This window comes from Penicillium cosmopolitanum (genome assembly GCF_028827165.1).
Source record: "Penicillium cosmopolitanum strain IBT 29677 chromosome Unknown utg000006l:49.0-5199605.0:1.0-5204138.0, whole genome shotgun sequence".
Taxonomy (NCBI): Eukaryota; Fungi; Ascomycota; class Eurotiomycetes; order Eurotiales; family Aspergillaceae; genus Penicillium; species Penicillium cosmopolitanum.
In genome coordinates, this window is record NW_026622676.1 from 3760232 (window position 1) to 3783005 (window position 22774).

Sequence of the window (22774 nt, forward strand, 5' to 3'; positions counted from 1 at the left end):
CATGGATATAGTCGAAACAGTTTGGAAACTTCCAAGGTTCAAGCTGTTGATGTTACAACCGAGCCGTTCATCGTGATTGTAGAATTTGTTAATTTGATGGATCTCTTTTCAACTATCACCAAGCAAAGCTACACTCCAGAGAAATTGAAAAGGGAGAGTCCTACTTTCTGCCAAAGAGGCGAAAGAATATTGTCCGCTTAGGATGTCCACCAGGTCTAGAACTCACTCGGAGGTTTCTGTGGAACTGCCCAGGATTGAGGCCTCTTTGGTGTCCGTCGGAGGCTCAGTGAGTTGGGAAGATGGGGAGTCAACTTTGCCGCGCCATTCTTCTAGGGCAGACTTGGAAGAAATAGTATACGGATGGTGAGGGCCTAGTTTTCGGTCGCGAAGCTGAACGCAATCGGCCATCAACTGCAAAGCGGCTTTGTATTGACCCGACGACATAAGGGTATGAGCAAGGTTGTTCATGCTCGACAGCGTGTCAGGATGGTCCGCGCCGAGCTTCGTCTTGCGAGTCTCCATGACTTGCACAAAGAGCTGCTCCGCCTCCTCCCATCGGCCCTGGCCCTTATACGTCGATGCCAGGTTGGCCATACTCGATAGCGTGTCAGGATGGTCCGCGCCGAGCTTCGTCTTGCGAGTCTCCATGACCTGCACGAAGAGCTGCTCCGCCTCCTCCCACCGGCCCTGGTTCCAGAACGTCGATGCTAGGTTGTTCATGCTCGACAGTGTGTCAGGATGGTCCGTACCGAGCTTCGTCTTGCTCCTCTCCATGACCCGCACAAATAGCTGCTCCGCCTCCTCCCATCGGCCCTGGTCCCTATAGATTAACGCCAGGTTGTTTATGCTGGACAGCGTAGAGGGATGGTCTGCACCGAGCTTCGTTTTACGAGTCTCCATAACCTGCAAAATGAGCTGCTCCGCCTTATCCCATCGGCCCTGGTTCCACAACGTTAATGCCAGGTTGTTCATGCTCGTTAGCGTGTTATAATGGTCTGCGCCGAGCTTCGTCTTGCGAGTCTCTATAACTTGCACAAAGAGCTGCTCTGCCTTTTCCCATTGGCCCTGGTCCTTATAGCTCAACGCCAGATTATTCATGCTCGACAGCGTGTCAGGATAGTCCATGCCAAGCTTTATCTTACGAGCCTCCATGACCTGCACAAAGAGCTGCTCTGCCTTTTCCCATTGGCCCTGGTCCCTATAGGTTAACGCTAGATTGTTCATGCTTGACAGTGTGTCCGTATGATCTGCACCGAGCTTCGTCTTGCTTGTCTCCATAACCTATATAAAGAGCTGCTCCGCCTCCTCCGATCGGCCCTGGTCCCTATAGGTCAACGCCAGGTTGTTCATACTCGACAGCGTAGAGAGATGGTCCGCACCGAGCTTCGTCTTACTTGTTTCCATGACCTACACGAAGAGCTGCTCGGCCTCCTCCCATCGGCCCTCAAGTCGGTATATGCCCGCCAACATCGTAGTGCTCTCAAGGGTCTGTTCACCCTCTAAGCCAAATATTAACTCTCGCTCCCTCCTTGATATAGATGCCATATCCTTTGATTCCGCAATGTTGCCGCTTTCCTGAGCATACCATGCGCCTTTGTAGAGTAGCGTGGCCCATTTTTGTAGAGAGTCGTGTGATCCTGGTCGTTGTGACACCACTGATTTCATATGTGGGAATAACGACCGGCACCGTGCCCAGTTTCATATTCACCGGTCGGAAACCTTTGGTATAGGCTCGCGATGAATTCCTCCTTCCATCGCTCTATTTGTCCATTGGTTTTCAGCCATACACGCACAGTAAGTTGCACTAGCCGGTGCATCGTGAACACTTTTATGTTCTCGCTAACGGAAATAAATGAAAAGTCTCTCAATGTTGTAACATCATCATCAAACTCATCATCCGTGTTAGATTCTGATGTGCTGTCCGTATCCTCGTCGTGGCGATCAAACGTAATCTCGTGCGAGTTTTGGAGAAGGTCCTCTGAAACTCCCTGTCGGTCGAAAAAGCTCATGAGGGAGAGTAAATCAGTAGCAGAAGGTCGTATCCGTCGAATATAGTCGAAGGATATTTGCCATGTGACTAGAATCGAATTCTTCGCTTCCCAATCTCGATAAAGATAACCCGCCTCATAATGAAGAAGCTTGGTCGCTTCGTGATCATTCTTTCGAAACTTCTCGAGATACTGCGATACTGTACAGCGGGGTGCTCGATGCACGATATAGCCGGCTGCTTGCACAATCGCTAGTGGCATAAACTCGAGCTCTTCGATTAACGTTAGAACATCAGGAGTTTCCGCTAGCCGTCCAAGCTTTTGTTGGAGAAGTTTTAGCGCCTCGGACCTATCCATTGGTTCTATTTCAAGAACGTCCTCGTTGTGGACAATCTTTGACGCTACCTCTTTATTCCGACTTGTGATGATTATAGATCCGCTCGGGCTTCGGGGAATATACTCCAATAAAGGCTTTGTCGGGGTATTAGTTTGGCCGATCTGCAGGCCCTGCTGGCCTATCGTTGATGGCTGGTGAAGAAACCCATCATCATCAACATTATCAAGAATCAGTAACCACTTTACTCTCTTCCTATCCTGGAGCCAGCTTTCGACGAGCTGGAATATATTGGCTGTGGGATCCTGACGCCCGGGAATTTTGGCCTGCTCGGCGATATCGCGGAAACTTTGCTCGAACCGGGCCGCGTTACTTGCATGGACCCAGAAAACCCATGTATTGGGCGATTGATCTCGAAGTCGATAACAGTATTCGATAGCAAGTTGCGATTTCCTGCCGATTGTCAGCACTGATCTACCCGCCCAAGTTCTTTGCACTGACCCGACACCACCGATGCCTACAAGAGCTATCCTGGACCCTGGGACTGATATCTTTTTATGTATCTGATCAAGCAGTGTGTCGCGGCTGACAAAGTCTGGGTCGCGACCGAACGGGACGGTCGATAGAGGAGTTGGTGGGGTTTCCGGTCGCTCTGGGTCAAGAAGCAGCGATTTGTCAACTTGGTCGCATTTCCAGGCCCTTGTGAAACCTACCTGTGGGCAGATAGAACTGTGTATTAACCGTGCCATTGATAATACCAGCCTGGAGGCCAGAATTTGTTTTACCAAATGATATGCAAGTCATATTTAACACCCGATGCATGGAATGCTTGGGTTTTTGGGTAGCTAAAAGGTCTCAACCCTTAGAAGGCTATCGTTAGCCCCGCTATCAGGTGACCTAGGCGCCAAAATCTGACAGTTGCTCATTCTATCTTTCGAATAGCTAAGATGTGGCGGCTTCCTTCTCGTCGGCCAGTCAACATCAAAAGTGGGGAAAGAAACAAGCATGGCCGAAAGAGTCGTGTTATCGAGGAGCCCAATACATCATCTGCGCTAAGGTCTTGGCAGTGGGGCAAGAAGAGAGAGATTGAGTGTGTATCGGTCAAGCCGATTGCGAGAATGACTGTAGTACGCTTGGCCATATTGATCAATGTTTGTTGACTATAATAGATCACTACACTTTCAATACTGTCGCCTGGGAATACTGGCATCTTCCGGGGGCTACGAATGTTGCCTAAATACTGAATACGCCCCGTAGCACTCTACGAAACTCAGGAGTCTCGGACAACACAGTTCGTCCGTGTCACATAATCAGAAATACCCCCAGTAGGCCCTCACAAGGGGGGTCACCCAGAACTTGCATCTTGCGAGTATGCGTACCGACCCTGTCTTGACTCTTCTAGATGGATTTAACTTGGATCTTTACTCTTGTTGCCTTTTCAACAGTTGCTTATGCCTTCTATAGCTGTCACCGTCCCTAGTGTGAAATATGCCTTCCGGCCGATATTTATGATGCCCCGGGAGTCGGGTTCGATCTAACTCCTTTATAAGGGTGAGTGTGTGGCTATTTTGGTGATCTGATGAATTAGAGCCTAAACTGATCCTTATTTTTAACAGAACTTCCGCTATACAATATAATAATAGAACTGTTGTTGAAGTTATCCAGATCTATAGTAAACCTGAGTATCTTAAGGTGATAATACGCCTTACGAAAGGAGGTAAGCCTGTATTAATTAAAGATTAAGGTAGAATTTTCTAAAATTTATACTTTAAGCTATTCTCTCTTTTGGACTCTTTCTTTAATATCCCCTTTCCAGCGTGGGCTGGATAGCGTTGGTTAAACGAAAAGCTCGAGCAACCAGTGGAAGTAGACAACATCAAAATTATCAGCGAAATACTCTAGAATCTTAAGCTTGCCACAGAGAAGCAGATACGCTAAGATCTGAATAGGGTTGCCATTACAACTCTCAATATAGAAACCTTGAGTCCAGAAATAACCAATACTGCTCTTCAAGAGCTAGATTTACAGACCTAGACGGGTGATTGTTCATATTATCCCAAACGTCTGGTAGAGGCAGATGCTGTTTATGCTGCTAACGGCTATAGACTATGCAAATACTATCATGATCTATAGCAGTGTACAGATAAGTTCTCATATGAATGGGCTAGGGCTAGTCCTCCGACAATTCTTTTCATTTCTTTTACCCGCCATCTGTTATACATCAGTATTACTATACCTGATGGTGGTCAAGCCTTTTTGCCCTTTGCATACGATGAGATAAAAGCTCTTAACTTCGGACGAGGGCTAGATCAAATTCTTGAAGCAGATGATCCAGACTTATTATAGGCTCGTCTCCGTAAGCAGATTATAAGTGTTGCTCTGTTGTTCGAATTACTGATTTTCTTCTAGCTGGCAAGAGCACAACAAACCCTCTTTTTCTGGCTTATTTGAAAGACGCCTTGGCCGGGCTGTCAGAACTTTATATCGAACCTAAAATAGCGAAATCTGCCTATGGAAAAAAAAAGCTATGGATCTTACTTTTGTAGCTGCTCGGGGCGCAGCCTTGTATGCAAGAAGGCGACAAGAACAGTGTGACTGCTCAGAGCTTGAGGAGGAATGTAAATTATTACGACAGAGAGAGCGAGCAGGTGGCCAGGTGAAACTAGATTTATGATCATAAAGAATAGAATTTTATACGAGGAATGGCGGTTAAGTCGACAATATCTTCAGGAGATTCGCAGAATTGGTTGGAAGGTCGAGAACGACGATGAACCTGGCATTAACCTTCTGTTATTCATTCGGCCGGTGCTCATTTCACACCCGTCTTCATCAATATTTGTAACAACAATTACAATGAGAGTCGTAATCGCATTTTCCTTGGAACAAGCTGCTCATCGAGATCAAAAGAGGAACAGTGCTATGTAAGTCATGCTCCGTTGTGCTAGGGGTGGGGGGATGAAGAGTATGAAAATGGTGGTGTCAACAAACAAAGAGGGCGAACAACGTAGGCATAGAAGGAGCTATTAGAAATAGAAGGCGCGATATCCTGCGTGTCTGGTTTCCATGAAGTAATTATTTGTCCAGTATATTAGTATTGCGATAGCTTATTGCAGATGAGTAACTGATTGCAGATGAGTAACTGATTGCAGATGAGTAACTGATTGCAGATGAGTAACTGAATTTAATACCACCTCTCAGGAAAACTCCAGCACATAGTACAAATACACGCCTAGGGTAGGCAAGTATAACTATCACTTAAATCCCCACTAACCGTCCCCGTATTAAATTTCTGCATTATTAATTGGACCCTCGGTTACTGCAAGTCGTTGGGAAATTGAAAGCTATTGAGTCGACTTATCGAAGTCAGTAAAGCCATTATTGAGGTATTTTTATTCGATGATGTCTTTCAACCATCTACTTGACTTTGAACAAAAAGTGCTCTGTATCTGCTAGGTCCCAGGGACCTTTGTGTATAAGTTTCAAATAAGGATAATATTTATGCAGGGTATTACGAACTGGTGTTGTTACTAGTTATTCGTGGATGCCTCACGCCTACGGCACCGCTCTAGGCATCCACGCCTACGCCTGTGTAACTAACCTTCCATCTTAGCTTTCTTCTGATTCTCCTCAAGCTATTACTTTCGTCGAACGCTACTTCTTCCTTTGCTTGCTGCGCTGCGCCGTGTACTGATCTCTGTGAGTACCTGAGCTCCGCACACAGGCTTTGTCGAGTAGTTTTTGAATAAATTCATCATCGCGGTTCAAATACGGGCCTCTGTAGGCATGTTTATGGACCAACGCACCCTCTACTGAATGGAGGTATATTTTTGATACCCTAAATAGTGTTGCTGCAGAATGGCAAGATCCACCAATTTAAGAAATATATGTTGGGCAATTCAATACTTGCTTACCCATCGTTCGTTAAATTTGGCTTCATTCCCAGCAATCGAAAACTGAGATTGTATTCAGGAATAGTGTTGCGTCTTACTGAGAACCTTGGAATATCGATTGACCAACCGCAATGACCGCTGTCAACTGGTGAAGGAGTTCTCGAGGTCCACGCTGAGCGGGCACCCAAACCTTTTGTAGCCGTACCTGGTAGGCCATGCTGGGTGTTCTCTTAGTGTCAACATTAATGGAAAGAAAGAAAAAGCCCCCCCTCCCTAAAAAGTTACTAGCTGACCGGCATGGCTTAAACACAGTCAGTAGTTGGGTGGGTGCGGCTGGGGTGAGAAATGGGTAAGTACTACTTTAGTGTCATTTGGACAGGAATGAGAAGGGTAAGTGTATACATGATAATGTGAGAATCAGAGGGAGTAGATGATACGTTGACTTAGAACAACTGTTCCAAGTAGAACCCCTGTGCTCAGGGAGCAGCTCAGGGCGGCGGGGGGGACTATAGCTCAGGTTGGGCCATGGAAACCGATCGCTTCCCGAGGCGGCAGTGTTACCGTCAGCTTTATTACGATCGAAATGACATATATGGTTGCGACCCCGACCCAGAGGACAAATGTACATTCTAGCTAGGCATTTTAAGTATCTGGTAACCCGCGAGCCTCGAAATGACGAAACAGTGATACACTGTCCCAACATCGATCTGATCGCCGCGTAGGCATCTTGGAAGACCTCGTATTGCTTGAATGCAGTGTAGTGAATGACCAGGAGATGCCAGAAGATCCCCAAGTAGCCTGCATATAGAAAAGAGATATGGCAGATGGTCAGAAGCACCGCCTGACCCTCCCATCCAAGAAATAGCAGTAATAGTAGAATCAGATAAAACAACATGAACCCCAGGACGGCCCCAACGATCACAATTCAACATGGTCATGCCCGCCCCACAGCAACAACCCCGCTCCCCAGTTCCTGAACCAGCATCTCTGACAAGAACACCCATCAAAGAAAGAGCAGCAGAAGAGCCTTGAAACCAGATCCAACCTCGATTAATCCCGCAAGGATCCGAAAAAATCCCAGCTTTCCCTCCCACCCCTCACTCTCGCCACATCAATTCGAACAACTCCAGTCCTTCTCCAACTCGGCGGGTCACAGGGCCAGATCAAGTACGAGTACACCCACTACGCTACGGAGTAAAGTACAGAACAGAACAGAACAGAACTTTGCCTGACCGACACATCACATCGCATCACATATACCCTACTCGTACACACCATCGCTACGAAAACCGGAAATGGATGCCCAACCATTAACAAACCTCCAATCCGAATCCGAGTCCAACAACACCAACACTCCCTACACACCGCTCGATAGCGCCGGCTCCCCACCCGCCGACACCCGCCAGACCCCCGGCTCGTGGTCAATCCGGCGATTTCTCAGTCGACGCAGTAGTCGCCGGTATCGGGTCCTGGAGCGTGAGCCAAATCGGCTGCGAAAACGTGTCAGTCAGTGAGGTGGATGGAGAGGAAGTGGGAGTTGGTGAAGGGAAGAATCGAAATGAAATGAAACTCAGTTCATGAGTTGGGAGTAGTATCGAGGGTATCAGATCTTGGCTATGTACTGCACATACATACGAGTACATTGATGGCATGGAATAACTAACTAATGCCGACTATTGTATCCAGTCCAGAGGGATCTGGTGGGGCAGCAATGCATCTAGCCTAGGGTATGGTAGGGTGGTGGTTTGCACATGGCTGAGAGAGATTGGGATGTGGGTTCCCGATTTGTCTTGCAGAGCCAGCAGATTTGTTCTTCTTTCCTTAGGGTCTTTTTGTTCTTTTTTTCCCCGGCCGGGTCTGGTTCCGTTTGGGTTTGGGTTTGGATTTGGATTTGCTTCCGGGTTATGACTTTGATTTTGATTGTGAATCGGTTTGCTTTTTTTTCTCTCTCTTTCTCTCTCTCTCTCTCTCTTTTTCGGTCGGAATTCGGCTCTGCGGACACCGAGACTGCATGGTATTTTTATCTGGCGTTTTACATAGAGAGGGGCCTTGGATTGGGGGGGATTGGATTGGATTTGAATATTCACGTCGCCCAGTCTCGGGGCTTGGCCTGGCTACTTGACCAACGGAGGACTCGTATGTAGTTTGTTTTACCTTTAGCCGGAGACAACTGCCAGTGCAGAGACATCGGTTACTTTTTGATCCGTTGGTCTTACTTTGAGACAGTGACCGACTCTCCTCCTCCGTGTTGATTGTACAATTAGTGGCAAGACAACAATGAAGAATGAAGCCGATGACCTGGCTGCCACATGGTCTTTTCGTGGCGGTCCTCCACTGGTCGAAGTAAGGCCAACGCCACCTTTAAATGGCTTGGATGTACATCGATACATAGACAGGTAAGGACTTAACTGCCGTACTCGACCAACTACCAGTGCGTCGGATAGAAAGTAAGGCGCGTTCGGCTTCTACGCCTGCACAGGCTCGGGGCTAGACTCCGCTCAATGGGGTGCAAGGTCGGTGTCTCTCCGCCGCTATCGACGCCATTGACAGGGGATCGCAGGGGTTCAGGCCCGGGTTTTTGACTGCCGGCACTCATGTCTTTCGGTGCCCTTCCAAGGTTGCAGGGGTGTGTTTGTCTGTATCGAACTTGAATGATCCAAGCCAGAGTTTAAGTTGTGAGGGGTTTGTGTATGATAGATTATATGTACGCGGTAGAGTAGTTACAACGGGTCTCTTCCTCTCCGTCGGGCCCATTCCTCATTTGAATGTCTGGTGTCTCAGTGTAAGGCGGGGGACTGGATGGCTCGGGGTAATTCCTATCTCGGACGAGATGCAGGACAGTGGAGGGAGGCCGCGGCAGGGTCTGGACCCTTTGGACTTTCATGATCGACTCCAATTTGTTGATGATCAGGTGCTGCCAAACGATCTAAGCAACAAGAATATCGGCGCTAGCTGGTTAAGAATAATGGATCAAAGTCAGGAAGAGCAGGACAGGTACTAGTACGGAGTACGGAGTAGGTACGGAGTATATGGAGAGTAAAGTAAATTAGAATGGAATCCAAGAGCCACCATTCCGAGCTAGTCGCAAATTAATCTTAATCCATTGGGATGTGACGGGCAGATGGCTCCAGTTTAACGGTTTGATTCCCAATTGCCCAAGCAAAGCTCGGCGATTGGAGACGGCAAGCCGTTAGCCCAATGATTGGGCTCCAATATATTATGATTATAATAATACCTAGAATAATAATAATAATATTTTCGTGGCGAGGCAATTCAACTCGTCCGACACAAACACCGCCACTCATTTGCCAAGACAGGGCTCCTCTAACCGAAGGCTCTCTACAGGTGATAGTCGAATTTCTCCAGATATTAATTGTTGAATGTTGGATATCGCGACCGACGGGGACAGCACCGTTTAATGTCGTCACATCAATCCTGCAGGGCGGCCCCAGTGCAACGAAGAACTCACCATCGTCCTTAGCCCGACCGTAGTCCCGACCAAATCGGCCATTCCTTCGCTGATCAGATCCACTCAGACGAATCTTTCGCTTGGGCAATAGAGATCGGGGAAGGAAAGATGTAAACATTTCGGAGAAAAAAAAAGAAGGACGGGATGGATCCGTGGAATGGAGTCAGGAACATCAACTCAAGCGCACTCTGGGCCAGTCATGGGGACGGCGAGTGCGTAAGATCGTCTCCATTCCCGCGTGTCAACCCAAGGAATGCAGGCTTCTGGACCGACGGCGGATGAGGGAGGGGCCCACCGGGCGTCCAACGGTGGTCTTGGCCTTACAACTGGAGAGGCACGCGCGCAGTGCACGAGATCCTTTGGCCTATTGACTCTTTGCCGCGGTTCCGATGGGTGATGGGGCACTGCCACCAATCTTGGGGTGGTGGTGGTGGGTGTGAGGGAAAGGGAGAAAGTTGAAGGGGAAAGAGGAAGGGATAGTCGGAGGGATCCGAGGACGAACACAGATCGCGATCAATGTAGTGGATGTATATGCATCCTTACCATAGGTAATCTGCAGAGTAGTGATGATCTGATCTGATGATTGTGTTTTTGTATTTTTGTATTTTTGTATTTTTTTCCCTTCTTCTCTGCTTTTGTTCATATATTTCTGTGTCGTGGTAAAAGTGGATATCCCCCACAAATGGAGACAGCAATTTCCAATGACGATGTTGATGCCGATCTCCCCTGAGGGACTCGTGCGACGGAGCTGAACAGAGAGTACGAATACCAATATCGACCGCTGAAAAAGTGGTATGCATCGTGCATGGGGGAAGTAGACTTTTTTTTCTTTCTTTTCCCCCAGGGACTGTGTGACCAGAGGTGGGAGGAATGGGGGAATGGGGAGAACAGGGAGAGGGGAGTATTGCAATAGTAGTGTATGAATAACTCGTAGGCAGAAAGAGAAAGTGAGAAAGAGGAATGTAAAGTGGGTTTATTTTTAGGGAAAATCAAAACGCCCAAACAATCTGGGCCTGAATCGATGGACATATTGAAATTGAACTGTACTCTCTCTACAGAGCGTAACTCATCCTGTCCTTGCTTCCTCTTTTCTTCTTCCCCCTCTCCTCTTCTCCCTCTCTTCTCTTCTCTCTTCTCTCTTCTCTCTCCCTCCCCTTCTTCTTCCTCTATTCGTTCGCCCCCTTTGGCCCTGTGGCCCACACGATCGCTCTACCCTGTTGGGTATCCTTTTCCTTCCCACTTCTTCTGTATTTTCACTTTCAGTTTCATTTTCATTTTGGATTTCCGTTACGGTGTTTGACTTTGGCTTGCTCCTCTTTCCTCCCCCAAATCAAAACTTTATCCCACATATGACGCCGGTGGCCCAGCCCAAGACTCGACTTCGCCTCTTTTCCTCCACTCAATGAAGTCCCGTTAGCTACTCACTCGCCTTTTCTCCAGACAACTGCGACTGCGACTGTGACGGCGACTGCGACTACCAGTGCGACAATAATAACCACAACCACAACTACAACCCTGGCCACTGACTCGTTTCGGGGTTTATCCCCCACCCCAAACCGTCATGGCGATATGGCCCTTTGGCCGTAAAAACAAGCGCCACACTATTCAAGTGAGCGCTGAGGAAGCAGATGTCCTGCAGACATCCTTGGAACGTGAAGAACCTCCCGCCGAGCCCACGTTGGCCCGCAAACCGTCCCGCCGCCGATCGATCCGTCAAGCTCACCGTCTCTCGCGCAACGGCGATGGCTCCGAGAAGTCTTCGCGGTTCTGCACGTTTATCCGTGACTCGCCCCATCTCGTTCCTGGACCAGCGTACCGCCGAACCAGAGGATCGTGCCCGACCCGATGGTCCTCACCGACCACTCTCCCGAACCGGTTCGTTGCTGAAGAAGAACCCCCAAAATGGACATACCGGACCCAACAAGTTGCGCAAGAGTAAGCGCAGGACCGATGAGGCCATCCGAGAACGAGAAATCAAAATGTTATCCTCCACCCCCATCGATATCCCGCGTCGCTCCGCTGGCGTGGCCGGTGGTGACTATGTGTTGGAACACCGGCGCCGCAGAGCGAATGGCCGACGCGCCGACCGCTACCTGTCAGATATCAGCCTTTCGATCCGTGATTCAGCCGCATCTTCCATGTCAGACGCCTCCGACCCTTATACTTACAAGGTCAACGCGTTCGCTGCGTTGACCCCTCGTCCCGTTGTGCGATATGTTGAGGCCCCCCGACCGACGACGGTGAGAAGCAACACCGAACCCACCGGCCCAGGTCGACAAGATAAGAATAAAATGCAAGCGATGAACATGTCGCAGGAGGACCTCTACTACTCCAGACGGCGGGTCAACGAGTTGGCTGATTCGCTCGACGCAAGCACATTACGCGAGTTACTCGATCGTGATCGCCGTCGTCGCGAGAAGAAGCAGATCGACGACACAGAGAAGCTGCGCCGTAAGCTACAAGAACGAGCGGATGCTCAAGAGACCGAGCGCGAGAAGGAACAGGTGGAAGCCCAAGAACAATCCCAACCACAACCCATCGAAACACAGGAGCCTCAACCACAAGTCGAGGAGCCACCAGTCGAAACCCCAGAGGAAGTATACAAGGAGCATGTCGTGGAGACTATACCCGAGGAAACCGCTGGTACATCTCCTGAAGAGCAAACCGACTCTGGATTGCATGGTGAACCCAAGGGTATCGACGCTGTCGAAGCAAGCGAATCTCGACGAGAATCCCGACGCGAATCCCTCGAAAGCGCTCACGTCACTCGACCTGTCGAGGAACGCTCCACTCGTGAGCCGAAGCTGGTCCCCCGGCCCAGCTTTGCTCCTTCGCACGAGATGGGCATGTCCCGAACCACACTCTCGCCTTCCCACTCCTCCATGCGCCATGGTGTCAACAGTAGCCATTCGCAAAACTTTGGTATTGGATCTACCTCTGATATCTCTGATCGTCGGCCATCCGAGACCAGCGGTCACCGCAACGGTAGTAACACTATTACATCGTTGTTCCGACGCGGTTCTTCTCGCCTCAAGCGTCGTTACCGCGAACGCTTCCAAGAATCCAGCCCCGATGTCTCGAACGCGTCCCATGAATCGTTCTATAAGATCCAAACTCAATCCTCACCACCTCAAAACTCCGCCGTGGTCATCCCTCCCCGAGCATTTGTCCAACCCACTGGCATTGTGAAGCGCTCACAATCTAAATTCACGGAGCACTTTGGCGATGAGGATGACACCGCTATGTCGGCCCCCGACTCCCGACTTCAGTCTCCTGATATTCCCGAGCAAGTACCGGAGTCTTCATTAGAGACTGAGAATGAAGGCACCTTCTTGCACGGCCCAACACCTACCCCCGGCATGGATATCATCAACCCACACAAACGCCGCCACCAATCTGGGAACGAGAGCATCGACGCCGAATCCGACAATGTCCCACTCTCCCAGTCACTCGCTTCGATTGATTCTGAGGGCTCTTGGATGTCTGGACAATTCTTCCGTCGCATGTCGCAGAAGAAGCCCGGCAGCCCAGTTCGAACTCATATGAACTCATTCGGCGCCGCCCCAGCGGACGGTTCTGCCGATGTTCACGACGACGCGCGAGACTCGGTTGACTCCCGCAGCATCATGAGCAATGTGATGGGCGAACCCGAGATGGAAACTGATACCGCTGCCGCCGGTGCCAAGAAGCCCTCTGAGATGTGGCACCATGAAGTTGGACGACGTCCGATGATTGTCAACCCAACCAATCGCCCCAAGTCCAACCAAGGCATGCTGCTCAAGAGCATTCCTTCACTCTCGCCCATCTCTGCCGAGGACGGCCACAGCTCCGAGGAAGAGACCGCTCCACCCGTTGGCGTGCAACGTATCGTTAGCATGCATGGCGAGATCGGCCACATTGAGCAAGAGTGATCTTCCCTGAGATGGAAACTTGCATTTCGTTCGCCCGCTGATTTCATGCCTACTGCATCAGCCCTTTGCTTCGCGTGCTAGGCCTTCCGGACTCGGTTGGCAGCACTCCGTACATATCTTGACACTCCTTTCTAGATTTTCTTTTCTTTTGTCACTTTCCTTTGTTCATGGTCGCTCGATGCTCTTGCGCTGTCAGATTGCTCTCATGTGTACGATGTGATGTGATGCAAGGCTCCCTATTATCCTTCCACCGCATAATTATCATCCGACCCCTTCCCTTCCCCTTCCCCTTTCCCTTGCCCCCATCCCCTACTGCCCTGTCCTATCTACCCTACCCTGCTCTCACTCCCGTTTGACCTGTTGAGCTTGTCATTTTCCCAAAGTTGTTCCTCTGCGCCTCGTTGATACCCCAACTCGCCCCATGTTGTTTTGTTTTAAAAATTCCCAGATGCATCAATTCCATTCTTCCATGTTTCAATAGCACTGGTCAATTGACCCCTCCAGATCTGTTTGCCCTGTTTCATATACCATGCTGTCATTCCCGGTGTCGATATTGGACAAAATCCAAATCCCCATTTTGATTATATTACCCCGCGTTGATTGAGGGATTGTTTTTAATACACCTGCTTCGATCGATCTCGCCGGAGATGACCCTTCTATTCTCTTTCTCTTCTATTGCCATTACCTATTCCCTATTGCCTTGATGGCAGCCAACCCCTCCCAGCCAAGCCTATGCAACCAACTAATGCCTCGCCCTCCGCCCATCTCGCCACATTGATTATGGTGTGGCCACTGTAAGTATACCAGAAAGTGCTGGAATGGACCGAGAGTTCCTGCTGGCACGGGATCTCGGCAGTTGAATAATCATGTAATTGATGATCTGATAAAATTCTACCGATACTTATAAACCGATACTACTCGTAAGCTACACTATGACTCTTGCTGTCTACTACAAGTCATACTATTAGTATAAGTCATCCTGGCCCGACTGGTCCAACTTTGTAAGCTGCGATCACGTCATCTCCGCTTTGGACGACCATTCTGCCATTTCCCACCGCTCTACTCCTTTTCCCTCGTCCCTTCAAACAGCCTACTGGTGAATCCAATTGGACCATTGATCACGCAACCCCATCTTGTGCTGCCTCAGACCATAATCTAATCATGCGTCCCGTAAGTCTCCCTTACCTATACCCCATCTCTGCCTCTATTTCCCAGGGGGAACCCTCTGGACAGAGCCAGTCGCATTATTCAGCCGCGGCCTTACCTAAGCCTGCCTCCACCTCCGGCACGCAACGTCACCGGCCTATAAAACCCAAGGCGCCCCTCAGTAGTGCCCCTCTCTGGAATTTCCTAAAAGCTCACCCCTCCATCTCCATCTCCAGTTCAAGCCTTCTCTCCGCCTTTCCCGACTTCCTCTTTGTAGAGCCACTCCCTCCGTGCTCCGTTCATCCTTACAACAGCGCATCCCCGTGCAAACTTCCCTCCGACCCTTCTCCTCAACCCCAATCCGCGTTTTTCGCAATCTACCCACAAAATGGCCGGCGGTAAGGTTATTGAGATCAAGAGGTACGTTTATCCTCAGCAGCAGCAGCAAACTCCCAGCTGCTCTGAAACAACACACACTTCCAAAACATATACACTAACCCTTCCCACAGCAAGGCAGAGTGGGACGAGAAGGTCGCCAACTCCACCGAGCCCGTCCTCGTCGACTTCTTCGCCACCTGGTGCGGTCCCTTGCAAGGCCATCGCCCCTCAAATCGAGAAGCTCAGCGAGACCCACGAGAGCGTCAAGTTCTACCAGGTCGATGTTGACCAGCTTCAAGAAGTCGCTGCCGACAACGGCATCTCCGCCATGCCCACTTTCCTCTTCTTCAAGGACGGTAACGTCGTTGAGACCGTTCGTGGTGCCAACCCCCCCGGCATCCAGGCTGGTCTGGCCAAGCTGCTCGCATAAAGGCCGAGAAAATAAATGGATATGTTTGTCGGTTCGCCCTGTTTTCAGTGTGTGTTTTTAGTTTCTTAGAGTGATTGCATCGCATCACGTCGGCTACAATTATCGAGTGAATTGATTGTGATTCTTTGGGTCTGGGGACCCTGACCCTTTTTGATATCCATTCGCAATATTCCTTTTTCGTACGGCCTTATGGATCTTTCATCCGTGTTTGTTTATTCTAATAGTACCTGACATGGGTATTTGTAGTTGCAGAACCTCATCATAGATCCCCTGCCACGTAATGGAACACTTGAGCTTTCAGATAGTTCCATGCTGGCCGTGTTGACGATATCTATCTTGAAGTCGACATACATTGGAAAGTTCCACAAACGATCTTCAAAACATGCATGATCAACGTGGATCCTGCAGCATTATGCACCTAGCACCCCTTGCACAGGATTTCCAGAAAAACTCCGAGGCCTGTCAGTTTGTGTGTAGGTTGGAACATGCACGAGACCATGTACCCCGACCTCGAGGGGGGAGGTCAATAGTCTGTATTAGGCGGGTATAAATGCCAACTTGATATGTGATTGTGATAGCCTCAAAGCTAAATTTGGATGGAAAGTGATTCGTCCGACTGAGATGACGTGATATTCGTTCGTAGACCCTTCGATGGTCTTGTAGAACCACATAATTCTCCGATGATGCAGCATGGTACTGAGGGGAGTTAGCTCTGATACATCCAAGCCTCTCCGGTCTATTAACATGTTGGATTGTACTTTTGATAACTACTTAGGGCCTGGGAGGTGACCCGTTTGTTCTACGGATTTTCTAGCTTGTTTTGGGTTGCAGCGATCCTCTCTAAATCGTAGAATCGGAGCAGACGTATTCCAGCATGGCTTGTGAGGGGAAACGGTTCCAGAACCTTCTTCTTATTGAATCTTGGAATGTAATAATCAATCACTCAGCCTGTCTTGAACAAAGACGGGGTTATATGGTGCCAGCTTAAGTGGATTATTTTGTCAATATCGAGGGGAGTCTTGGGGGATTGGGCTGAAGGTGAGATTAACTGTGCTTTGGAGATACTTTCTAGATCACTAACTATTCGGTGCTAGGACCTCGCCGTCAACCGTCACTACCACTTGGCTCTGTGTTTCTTCATTTCCTGGTTTTCCTTCGGCAAAGCAGACACGGTTTTGATGTTTGCTGTTTGACTATGTCTCCAGTTAGGTGTGTTGAAAGGCAAACTTGGACTTCAAGTTGACAAGTCTAAAACCATAATGATGCTCGTGAAAGAGAGGGAGAACGAAAGAGTTTCGCTAGAGATATCTCGATGGGGGTTTGACTCTGGACCGGTTTTCGAGTCCCGATGTGACGAACCACTCTCGCCATCTGTGACAGTACCTATGTCCCCAGGGCTTTTTTTAAGCTGCTGACGTGGGACCTTTGAGACAGAGCTTCGAGAGAGAGAAATACGGAAGCACCGCAAATATTCAGTAGGCAATCGCAACAGGCAACTTCAAAGATAAAGCCTCGTGCCCACCGGGGAATGGATATCGTGGAGCCTACCCACCATGCCATGCGATTGACAGATTGACCCTCGATAGATCACTAACCTTGACATTCCACTTTCCCCATTTGCATATGAGCATGTAGGTTTGACCAAGGGTTTTGTAAGCCCCACATGCGAAACGGAGAATTCATGCGGACGCAAACATTGTCCGACGAGCCGACAGGCTGCGGCGAGTTTGTGGTTCGGCTAGGTTACCGAGAAGGAGAGAAAGGAACAGAAAGAGTTCCCCATTTTTATTGCTCGATTAATCATATCGATCTATCTATCTAACTAGGAAGCTGGAAGCTGGAATCCGACCGAAGCTGAAGATAAAGCCATGGGCGACGAGAGACAATTCCACCACAATCACCACGGCGCTGGGAGGCGCTAACGAGATCGATCAAGATCTTGCGAGGTTTGCCAGTGCGGGTCTGGCTGAGCACTGGCACTGGCACTGACAATTCACAACCCTGCGCCACCAGGCACTCGGAGGTCACTGCCACTGGCACATTGTGAGTGGGAGTGGGAATGGGGCCGATAATATAAATTAATTTGATTGCGATATTTTGTTGGGTCTCTTTTCACGCGTGGCCGAGGCATGCCCGAATTTTCGGGGCCTCCTTCTTGCGGCTCTAGTGCCATCCATGGATCGTTGGGTACCGAGGGGAGGATCCTCTTGCTCGGTAACTGAATCCTTCGAACTTGGATGGAGTTGATCAGTGTTATTTTCGGGTGTAGGGCTACGCTAACAGAGCTTGGATGCGTTTGTGACTGATCGTCCACAGCAGCATGAACCGCCGGGTGGCAGATCCCGGATGAACGATGTAGGAGACACAGCACAAACCCTACTTTTGGGCTATCGTACGAGTACCTCGTACCCCTCCCTCAATGAAAGATCTGTTGATTGCTCCGCCCAAAGGTGGGTGGGCGTGGGGCTTACAATGGACCTTTCTCATTTGTGACTGGTGACTGGTGACAGGTGACACGGCGCAGCTGAACTCGACATTTAGTTTAGCCCCAATCAGCCCTCTTAATCTTGAATGCCCCTCGGCAGGCCTCGATCTTACCAGAGCTCGAAACTTGGATGGGTGCGTGCCCAAGTCCAGGAAAAGCACGGGTGTCAATAACTGCTCTATTTGAGTTTCGTATGAGCGAAACTGCAATGCAACAATTACATTCTCTCCTACCGTAGCGTGGGACTACTTTACCTCCCTGGGGCTAGGGCAGCATGGTTGTCTTGCGATTCAATTGAACAGATTGTCTTGGGGGCCACGCTAGTACAGCTCGGCGAGTGCTCTGATACGCTAGATGCAAAGCTCGACCCCATCGTTCTCTGCCCGCCTCGATCCGATCTAGATTGAGCACCGTCGAATGGAGGCGTCGATAGCAAAAGCTCATGCTCGCTTCAAAAGTCCACCCCTGACAAGGGTATGGCACTAGACGGGTCTTCCTATTTGTGTGTTTTTTTTCCCACCATCGCTGGATCCCCTCGATTAATCTGAAACTTTTTTTCAGCCAGCATGGTCCACTGTCCTCGGTACATGTTGGTATGACCACGCGAAAGCGCCCCCATGAGCAATCATTAGATGCAGGCCATGTGTAGCTCGGTGGAGACCTTCCGTCTTCCAGATCGGCTCTAGGTCCATATCGCTTGCATATGGGGCGAATAATATGTCCGATGCTTGCCAGTGCGAGCCCAGTACGCATCATCATGCCGGTCCTGCTAGTATATTATTCTAGACCCCCCGGTGTCGCCGAGCTGATCTGGGGTTAAACTTGAACATCAAGGCCTACCACTATCGCGGCAATTGGTTTGCCTACTTTATTTCACAGTGATTTTTATGACATTCTCTCCTTCTCTATCGTCATACTATTTGATCTAGTATCCCCTCCTTACGAATCGGCTTTCGTCACTCTCATTCCAGACGCAAACTACGCACTGTGAACGACTAGCAGATGGTGTAGCTGTACCTGAACTCCCTCTCACTTGAAAATGCCTACTGAAGGCACTCAGGATGGGGGCCCGTCTGTCAATCCGGGGGCTCTTGTCCATGTCACCTACCTCGCGGGGTACATCTTCCTTTCATACGTGATCAGCTGGATGGGATGTGCGACAACATTAGAGCTTCTTCATCGGAGGACTTCAAGATCTGGTTTCTATAACTGGTGAGTCAAAACTAGCGATCGGCTATCATTTTTACCACCACCATAGAATAGACAAACTGATTTTGCTCCTGCAAAGGTATCTTTTGCTCACATCCTCGATTACCATGGGCGGCATTGGAATTTGGTGCATGCACTTTATCGGCAATCGCGCCATTGTCCTCGGAAGCGGGGAAAAGGAGATTCAAATTCTTTACAACGTCGCTTTCACCGGAACCTCTTTCGTGCTCCCAGTAATCGTATTGCTGGTCGCTTTTTATTCCGTCGGCGTCGAAGAGAAGGCATCATATCTTCGCATTTTGACCGGAGGACTGCTAACGGGAAGCTCCGTCTGTGGCATGCACTACGTAGGACAGCTGGGTATTGCGAACTATAAATGTTCATACCATGTTGCAAACGTCGTCGGTTCTGCCATCATCGCTATTTTTTCTAGCACTGCAGCTCTTGGAATCTTTTTCCGATGGAGAGCCACTTGGACCGACAGCTGGTGGCGCCGGGGAATCTGCGCATGTTTACTTGCAACGGCGGTTTCTGGAATGCATTGGACCGCTACTGTTGGTACGATATACAAAGAGCGTGATAGTTCCATGAAGCATGGAACTCAGCTATCTCGAAGTCAAGTCGTTATTATCTGTGCCGTTCTGGTGAGTCGCTCTCGTCTATTACCCATATGGTTGGAGGGACTAACTTTGGGATACAACGCATAGGCCTGCGTCTCCTGTGTGATTTTATCTGCCTGTGCGATTGTCGCCGGTGGCAACAGAAGAAGATCAACAACACGCGCCCATCAGCTCGTCCTCGCCTGTGCATACTTCGATCCAGCGGGACGTGTTATGGTCACGCCACAAGCTCTTCTTCCCACCAAAAAGATCGTGGACCATTATATCGGACGGGTTCGTTCACTTCAACATTTCTTGAAATATGTCCCTAGGTATCAACTAACTAATTTCTGATTTGCAGACTTTCAAAGATGATGATCTCACTCGCACCCACCCCACCTTCCTTTGGGCATTTAGGGCCAGTCGAAACTGGGGTGTCGTGAAAGACCTCATTCCATTCATGCGAAACCGCCTTGAATCCGAGCAACATGCTATCCAAAAACACGTCCTGTCCCGAGGAGTCGTCATGGACAAGGACACGGAACTGCAGACAAATTTTGATACTTTATTCAAGCAGCTATTCTGCGTCAGTGCCCAGGAGCTCTCGAACGAACTGCGACAACCCCTGGAAGACCTTGGAACGTTGTACGATGATGTCCTCTCAACAGCAATTCCAGTTTCCAGATTCTCTCGCGCAATCGGCCGCACTTCTTTGCGAACTGGAAAGGGTCAACTGATGTTTAGCGTTCGCCAGCTCCAAAAACATGAGGCAAATCGTCTGGCATCGTCCGGTTTCCGATTTGCAACCATCGAGCATGTGACGGCTACACTATCTCGCCGTATTCATGTGCCAGAGGTAAATCTCCTGGATCATCTTCGTGATATGCGCGACTATGCGTCATCCAACCGCGGTTTCTCGGAAGGAGTTCACCTCATCTCATTTGTTATGCGTCCTACCGTTCAAGATCACTTCGAAATTCTCACCACCAAGGGAACCGGAAATCCCCTCCCATCTGCTACCTTACCGATCAAGAGATTGAATGTACAACATTTAGACATCCTCTCTCACATGGAGGGATGGTCCATGAACACCTGTCTCAAGTATCTCCAGTCCAAAGCAGCCATCCAAAACGACAAAGCAATGGACGAATTCCGAGAATACCTAGTGCGAGGAGTCACCTCACTCGCCAGCTCATTACCAGAAGACATGCGAGCCGCAGCAACATTTTCCGCACGTCCACTCGTCGCACCCTGTCACAGCGCAGCGCGCTCAGCAGACGAGATTCAACAAACCCAACAATGCACCCTCCTCACCTTCTGCGTCGTCGGGACCCTCGACACGCAAGTCCCCAACCCCGACTTTACCTTTACGCCATTCCGTCTCTTCCGCGTCCAGCAACAAGTCAACGACACATTCGCTGACCGCGAAGGCTTCAGCCGCGAGCTCAACCAAGAGCTCTTCTGCACAGACGTCCGATCGGGATCTAATGCCTCCGAATCAGACATGGCCTCATCCAAACGCTCTGCAATCCTCCGCATGTGGCCATCACGAAAAAACAACACCTCACTACAATCGCGCCGTACTTCACAAGAATCCTTGGTTGACCTCAAAGCGACAGCACTGGGTGATATCACCGTTCAAAAGGAAGTCAGGGTAGATGTCACCCGTCTCAACGAGAACAACGCCGTTCAAAATGCGCGCGGAACTCACGACGCGGTCATCGCGGCTGGCGATGGAGCCATTACGCCGACTACCTACGTCGATGAACTTTACAGCCTGTGCTATGCACCGGGAATTCGCCTGCGGCCAGATTCGACATTGCGTGCATCACGACACTCCAATAAATCATAATGTTCTTTTGTTGTATTCTTTTCTCTGCAGGGCGCTGAAACGGAAATTTAAAAGGCTGGTCTTATACGACGTCTGATTTTGTTTTTAACTTGAACATGTGCTATACGCTTTTTACCCGTGGCTGGAAGCTGTTGTATATAATATCCATGGATACGGTTCACAATTGATCATCTCCAATTAAAACCCGGCTTCTTGACTATAAATAACTAGGTCATTATACTACTACTAGATGATAGGTCACCTGACAGTGCTCATGTTCGGAGTACGACAGGACTGCTCATTGCTTCGTCATACTGGCTATGTTATTTCCCGCGCTTCTGTATCGTCTTTCTTTTCAAAAGAAGGCACCCCTTTACGGAATTTCCGTTTCTTATATCATATCATTTCGTCAACTTTTGTCAAGCCTTGGCCGGACTTTTGGTTGTATCCTTCACCATCCTCCAGTCCCTCAGCGTAAGATGACCCAAGGATCCTGGGAAGCTCAAGATGGCACTGTTCATGGCTACAGTGCAGCAACGATATGTCTAATTTGTGGTTTAAATGTTCAAAGTGTATTGTTTTTGAGGGCTATTCTCGAAGAGGACGAGTTCAAAGATCATTGCGAGAGAGACCCTGTTCCCAATCACTTGATAGTGCCATCAACCAAAGTTGAAAATGCAAAGTTCGCCAAGCGTCCTTGGTTGGCGTCTTGCTATTATCGAGTAGGTCAGTAGCTTCTAGACTCCTACAAATATAGACTCAAGTCTGACAGTATAGCCGTCGAATCTCCTGCCCAAGAATACTCACTCACAGGAATCGGAACGATGGGCCTTGGTCACGAAGAATACCATTGGTACAGTCCGACAGACAAAGATACTGCTCTCATATGTGGTGGAGATTCGAGGTCACCATATAGAAACCTACAATCTACGCAATTTTACCCAGCTTCTAGGACAGAAGAACTTGAACCACCGATGCTCCATGAAAACAATAATATTGGTCACTTTTTTCATGCTCATTGCTGGAAATTATTTGTCCAAATTTTAGGAGAAGAAGTGAGGGATAGGATGGTTGGCAGGATTGTCCAGGCTGCAAGGCAGTATT

At 49.3% G+C, this 22774-nt stretch overlaps 6 protein-coding genes across 6 annotated transcripts; 5 read left to right on the top strand and 1 right to left on the bottom strand.

The window, feature by feature from the left end:
- Positions 1-222: 222 nt before the first annotated feature.
- N7509_005926 (uncharacterized protein) lies at positions 223-3126 on the bottom strand (the record flags this gene model as incomplete). Its single annotated transcript, XM_056630563.1, has 5 exons — positions 223-1198; positions 1412-1655; positions 1709-2775; positions 2824-2974; positions 3036-3126. 5 exons carry the CDS (start codon positions 3124-3126, stop codon positions 223-225), a joined length of 2529 nt encoding a protein of 842 aa, XP_056489865.1.
- Positions 3127-3773: 647 nt separating this feature from the next.
- Positions 3774-4232, top strand: N7509_005927 (uncharacterized protein; the record flags this gene model as incomplete). The annotated part of the gene is made up of 3 exons (XM_056630564.1): positions 3774-3849; positions 3939-4014; positions 4139-4232. The coding sequence occupies 3 exons, from the start codon at positions 3774-3776 to the stop codon at positions 4230-4232; spliced, it is 246 nt and encodes an 81-aa protein (XP_056489866.1).
- A 3275-nt stretch (positions 4233-7507) lies between these two features.
- On the top strand, positions 7508-7726 carry N7509_005928 (uncharacterized protein; the record flags this gene model as incomplete). Its single annotated transcript, XM_056630565.1, has 1 exon — positions 7508-7726. One exon carries the CDS (start codon positions 7508-7510, stop codon positions 7724-7726), a length of 219 nt encoding a protein of 72 aa, XP_056489867.1.
- Positions 7727-11242: 3516 nt separating this feature from the next.
- N7509_005929 (uncharacterized protein) lies at positions 11243-13592 on the top strand (the record flags this gene model as incomplete). Its single annotated transcript, XM_056630566.1, is given in 2 exon segments — positions 11243-11479; positions 11493-13592. The coding sequence occupies 2 exon segments, from the start codon at positions 11243-11245 to the stop codon at positions 13590-13592; spliced, it is 2337 nt and encodes a 778-aa protein (XP_056489868.1).
- Positions 13593-15126: 1534 nt separating this feature from the next.
- N7509_005930 (thioredoxin family protein) lies at positions 15127-15546 on the top strand (the record flags this gene model as incomplete). Its single annotated transcript, XM_056630567.1, has 2 exons — positions 15127-15158; positions 15252-15546. The coding sequence occupies 2 exons, from the start codon at positions 15127-15129 to the stop codon at positions 15544-15546; spliced, it is 327 nt and encodes a 108-aa protein (XP_056489869.1).
- Positions 15547-19070: 3524 nt separating this feature from the next.
- Positions 19071-21691, top strand: N7509_005931 (MHYT domain-containing protein; the record flags this gene model as incomplete). The annotated part of the gene is made up of 4 exons (XM_056630568.1): positions 19071-19243; positions 19320-19884; positions 19948-20133; positions 20201-21691. 4 exons carry the CDS (start codon positions 19071-19073, stop codon positions 21689-21691), a joined length of 2415 nt encoding a protein of 804 aa, XP_056489870.1.
- Positions 21692-22774: the final 1083 nt, after the last annotated feature.